At 39.0% G+C, this 5712-nt stretch overlaps 2 protein-coding genes across 4 annotated transcripts in view; one reads left to right on the top strand and one right to left on the bottom strand.

Moving 5' to 3' along the window:
* Positions 1–282: 282 nt before the first annotated feature.
* LOC111862459 (E3 ubiquitin-protein ligase Siah1) lies at positions 283–3393 on the bottom strand. The gene is made up of 2 exons (XM_023847954.2): positions 3297–3393; positions 283–1927 (listed from the first exon to the last, which is right to left on the bottom strand). The coding sequence occupies exon 2, from the start codon at positions 1923–1925 to the stop codon at positions 1068–1070; it is 858 nt and encodes a 285-aa protein (XP_023703722.1). The 5' UTR covers positions 1926–1927; positions 3297–3393; the 3' UTR covers positions 283–1067.
* A 99-nt stretch (positions 3394–3492) lies between these two features.
* The window catches only part of LOC111862622 (39S ribosomal protein L18, mitochondrial), an 11847-nt gene continuing 9627 nt past the window's right edge, over positions 3493–5712 (top strand). For 2 of the 3 annotated variants that reach the window (XM_023848341.2, XM_023848166.2), the window contains exon 1: positions 3494–3591. The gene's annotated coding sequence lies outside the window, so the exon portion shown is untranslated. Of the gene's footprint in view, positions 3592–5712 lie in introns of all 3 variants that reach the window. The other variant, XM_023848250.2, reaches the window with a different exon arrangement.

The raw sequence follows: 5712 nt of genomic DNA, 5'->3' as shown, positions 1-5712 counted from the left end.
ATGGTGACAATCATTCTTGATAGGCAAATTATCAGGAAAATATTTAGGTGGGTGGACAATATTAAAATGGATTGTAGAGATATGATGGGATGGTATGGATTGAATTGGTCTGGCTAAGGATAGAGACCAGTGGAGAACTCTTGTGAACATGGAAATAAACCTTTGGGTGCCATAAAATGCTGGGAAGCTCTTGAATAGCTGCAAGATTGGCGGCTTCTCAAGAAGGGCTCCTCAGCTCCATGAGTGATTGAATGTGTCAGTTGAAGAAAAACTACTGATTACTATGATGTTAGGAAAGTTCATCTTTTTATTGATATACATATTCAACAGACCTCTTAGCAAATACAATACCACTGCTAGATGTTCTTTCTTTACATTGTTTATTATAATGAAAATTATGATGGAAAGCAGAGATTGTCGAGGGCACAGCGCCTGTGAAATCAGCTGGCTGATTACTCCTTAACACCAGCAGGAGCAATTCTGTCTCAGTGGAGTTATATTAATTGAATTCAGCTGATGATTGTAAAGGATGAGGACTAACCCACCTGTTGACTTTTATCACAAAGCATGGGTCATACTGTAGTAATCGTTTGCACTGTTTTAGCAGACGTACTCTGTATTTTGATCTTATAAGTTTTGGTTATATACACATGTTTACACATACCAGATTCCTTCATCTCATGAAAATTTTTTCCCAAGCCAAATCTACTTCCCCGCTTGGCAGTCTGGATGGCATTTGTTATATATGCCCGGCTCTTGCTCAATTAACTGCATAAGAATAAATTAGCAGTTTTGGCAACTCTTCATGCCATCTTAACAAACAAATGAATCACTGAAGTGCATTACAGAACAGCTGATTTCTAGGAATCCATGCAGCAACTCAATCGTGTGAAGACTGGCATGCTCCAGTGCCTGGAAATTGAGTTTTTACGCGAGTTGTGTTGCGGTTTCCTCAATTTGCGCTGCTCCAGTCACTAACATGTGTTCAACCCTGGCTGATAACACTTCTCAGAAATCATGGTTGTGTTGAGGTTGCCAGTTTTCTTGGTGTGCGCCCAGCCTAATACTCATATTACACTTCCACCATCCTTGGTATCGCATGCAGAATCCATAGTCACTATTTTCTTCACCAGCAAATTGAAACACAGATTGTTGTCACTGCTTACATAATGCCTTAACATGGCAAAATCTAATACAACACAGCAAGCAGATTCATAAATATCAGAAACTTTTTCTGTATCAGGATGAGTTCTGTTTTTCATGTTAATACTCATTTCTTGATCAGCATTAGCACGCAACTCAAATTCGTATGTAAAGTTGCTGGCCTGCTCTTTGGGACCAATATACTGCACTGCTAAAAACATTTTTTTTTCTGTTACATCACATTTGAAATTATACCAGAATACTTCACGACATGCTGCTATAAGCTGGATATCTTCTGTTCCATCAAAAACATTTAACTCATAGAGAATACAATTTTCATCAACCATCCAACAACTTTCCACATGGGTGTTCTTCATATGCATGAGAATATCAGTGCTTCTGCCCTTCCACCTGCAGCTTGTTGCCTTGCCAGGCAGGCATTCATACATACGATGAGGGCAGTCATTATAGTGTTCTACCATATCCTGCAAAGAATGCTTTACATTACATCCAAACTCAACATTCTTGCATGGATACAGCAGCCGTTCTGCTATCTGCTCAACAAAAACACTTCGTGAATCAAGAAATATCTCGCAACAAGATGGGCATCTTGTCACTTGTAGCTTACAATTTGAGCAGATATTGTGAGCATGTTTACACTGATAAATTGGTGGAGCCAAATACTCGTAGCACACTGGACATTCAAACAGACTGACGATACTATCATTCACACTTTCCAGGCTTATCTCTGACATCATCTCCAATGCAGCAACTGCATTCATACCTACAGAACAAAAATGCCAGATACAATTGTGATGATCAAGTCTGGGAGGGTGAGGATACAGGGCATGTTGCATGCATGGGAGAGGACTGAATACAGGATTTTGGTGAGAAAGCCAAAAGAAAAAATCACTAGGATCACACAGGATGGAGGATAATATTAAAATGGATCTCACAGAAATAGGATGTGATGGTACAGACAGGATTTATCTGACTCAGGACAGGTACCACTGATGGGCTTTTGTGAACATGATAAACCTTCTGGTTTATTTATTTATTTCTGTTAGGAAATTTTTGAATGAGTAAGTGACTAGCAGCTTTCACAAAAGAATTCAGCTCCATGGAGTCTGTCTTCTGGTGTTTACTTTAAATGAACTGCCAGAAATATCAGAAGTCTTAATTAATCTCACAATACTTCCTGTCAGATCAACTGAAGTCCAAATTTTGTTACATGATAATTAGGCTTGAGATGCTGAATAACTTCAAACACCATGGGTGGAAAACACCAAAAGCACAGAGTCCACTGCAGCTGCCAGATAATTGCAGACCAGTATAATTTATTCTGATATTTAAATATTTGTTGCCGTGTTTTGGTGTTTACATATGGCATGGGGTTTCTATTTTTGCAAAAGGCTCATCAGACAATTTCCACATTTATGTAAATTTTACATGTTCTGTATGGGTGTGAAACTTGGTCTCTGACATTAAGGGAGAAACATAGACTGAGGGTATTCGAGAACAGGGTGTTGAGGAGAATATTTGGACCAAAGAGAGATGTTGTAGAAAACTGCATAATGAGGAGCTTCATAACTTGTACTCTTCTCCATGTATAATTAGAATGATCAAGTCAAGGAGGATGAGGTGGGCAGGTCATGTAGCACGAATGGGGGAGATGAATGCCTATAGGATATTGGTGGGAAAGCCAGAAGGAAAGAGACCACTAGGAAGACCAAGGCATAGGTGGGTGAACAATATTAGACTGGATCTTAGAGAGATAGGATGGGATGGTATGGATTGGATAATCTGGCTCAGGATAGAGACCAGTGGAGGGCTCTTGTGAACACGGTGATGAACCTTCTGGTTCCATAAAATTGGTGGCTCCTCCAGAAGGGCTCAGCTCCATGAGTAAGAAAGTATGTAAATTTTACATACCAACCGATCAAAATGACACACATATCGTGTACTTAGAAGAAATGGTTAGCTGGTCATGTAAACTGTTCACTCAAAATGATTACATATTCATTCATGGAACACAACACCTACAGCTGAATGTTTAAACAAAGGCTAAGGCCAACAAGGTGAGCTCGTACATACCATTTAGCCAGCCACAATTTTTTTTCTAGGTTATTTCACAACGTACTTACGGTACTTACCATGTGCGTACCTGCATTAACGCACCACGTGCTACAGAGCATATAGGGGAAATAGGGATATTGCGTGGTGGTATACGGTGGTTTACGCTGTTTGCTGAAGTGTATCCCGAACGGCCCCGAAGTCCCGAAGGTCCCGAACATCAATTAGTACGTACGTCATTCTGACCCCTGCAGACTAGCAGGTTCGGGCAGGTTTAATTCTGAACACTGCCACCAGTACAGGAGGATCGGGGCGAAAAGTAAAAGGAGTTTTGTACGAGGTGATGTATTATATTCACGTCTACAAATGAATCAAGTAAGGAGAGAACACAGAAATAATATATAATACCGGTATTGCTTTAGAATAAAGAGATTTTAGTACTATATTTTATTTTTTCCAGGATTATGTAGTTTAAAAAAATTGACAAAGTATATTTCATTTCATTTCATTTATTTCGTGTCCATGGATCATTATACATGATATAAGACATGGGATACTTATTGTTTGCTTGTATTGCTATAATACATTTTATTTGATTTTGAGGTTATTTTGGTCTACGTAATTCTGGAAGTTTAGCGCTATGTGAGACAGTTTCATGTCTAAATCAATTAAAAGATATATAAGTAATAACGTGAATTGTAATGTACATTATGGATGACAAGGGAATGAATTGCAGTTACTGTGAATCACTGAAATGAATGGTGTTTTACTAATATATAACATAATTTTTAAAGCGAAAACTTGCAAGCATATAGAGTGCCAACATTAACGATGTTTGGCTTTCCTTTGGAGAGCAGGTAGTAGATGGTATCTGGGGCTGAACATTTTGAATTTTATGATTGGGGTATGTGTGCCCCACTATATATAGATTGTGGTTGGCATCTCATCCTTTACTGCTCTTTTGTGGTTTGATTGGGTTATGTTAATATAAGTTTGCATTGCATCAGTGTATCTGTATTTTGCAGTGTATTTCATGGGTTTAATACATGTAGGCTATGGTCAGGCTGTACTTTCTCACCTCATAATGTTGATTTATAAATGGGACCTTTACTGTGTCACCAAAAGAATTAGTATACAGGTATGAAATTGTTTCCAACAACCCAGTGGGGTGGAGATCATGTAATACATGCTGTTCATCATAATAATAAAAAAAAAAAAGCAAAGTTGTCCCTGAGCTTAACTAATTAAGGACTATGCCATGAAGACATACGGGGGAGTGGATGAATAGATCCACAATTTTTTTACCTCGGCACTAGTTGGAGGTGAGTTCAACTTCACTCCCTTTCTGCTTTACCCCCGGGAAAGAGCCCCTCCAGTAACCATTGTATAGGAGGTTGGGTGGACCACAGAGCTGGTCTGGACAATATAAAGAAATGAAAATTCTTGACCCTACCAGGACTCAAACTCCAACCTCTTGGTCGCCCAACCCGTAGCCAGTTGCTATACCAACTGTGCTATCCAGGCCCCTGCTGTTCATCATATATTGAATGAATACATGACACATGGTAGATTCAGAAAGTTTCAGAACAGTAGTGACCTTGTGGTAGGTGGGTGGAGTCTGCCCATGCATGGCTCTTGCACATAGGAGAATTGTTCAGTTTACATTAGAATATTACATGTGAAAGATTCTGCAGGAGAATACAGTGTTTGTAAAGTCTCAAAGTGGTCAAGTGTACCACCTTAAGCAGAGGATAACTTAAAATGTTGTCACTGAATGTGACACCATTGTGACTGTCAGAAACATTGCATAGGATTTTATGATGAACAAATAGTGGCCTGTTCCAAGGTATTTGCAGTATTTGAGTTACCACTCAAGCACCTTGAGCTGAAGGATCATGAATGGCTGGAAAACAAGCTGCACAGTGGATGGCCAACAGTATTACCATATATAAAAAAGTAAAAACAAAATCCCTGTAACAGGCCGTGAAGGTCCATAGGGTTGAGACATTGAGGGTCCCACATTATCTAGACCAGCGTTGGCCAACCTAATACATCTCGAGGGCCAAATTTAGTTTATAGAACATCATCAGGGGCCAGATACGGTGTTTCTTTCAGAAGAGTGGTCGGGGAGTATTGCCCCCCAAACTGAATCAGTCACAACCCGTATAAAAACAGTGCATTTAAACCTATGTATTTAAATTTTACGTTGCACCAATAATATTAAGCCGATATTGAAAATTTCACCAATCGATTTTATTGCCTTCTATCACTTCTACCCCCAGAGCATTTTTTCTTAAAGAAACACTGGCCAGATCATGTCTTATGTTTAGTTTTATATATGCCGGGGGAAAATGCAATTATAATTTAAGAAAGAAAAATAAAATGCCTTGAAATGTGCAATTACTTACCATAAAACAGCACAAATTCCTCTTTCAGCAGGGATGAGCACAAAAGACTTTCAATCATAGTTTTTATGGTCTAATGATTATACCTAAA

The sequence above is a fragment of the Cryptotermes secundus genome, unplaced genomic scaffold (genome assembly GCF_002891405.2).
Source record: "Cryptotermes secundus unplaced genomic scaffold, Csec_1.0 scaffold1894, whole genome shotgun sequence".
Lineage (NCBI taxonomy): Eukaryota > Metazoa > Arthropoda > Insecta > Blattodea > Kalotermitidae > Cryptotermes > Cryptotermes secundus.
The sequence above is the reverse complement of the archived record's forward strand: the minus strand, read 5'-3'. Positions and strand labels throughout refer to the sequence as shown.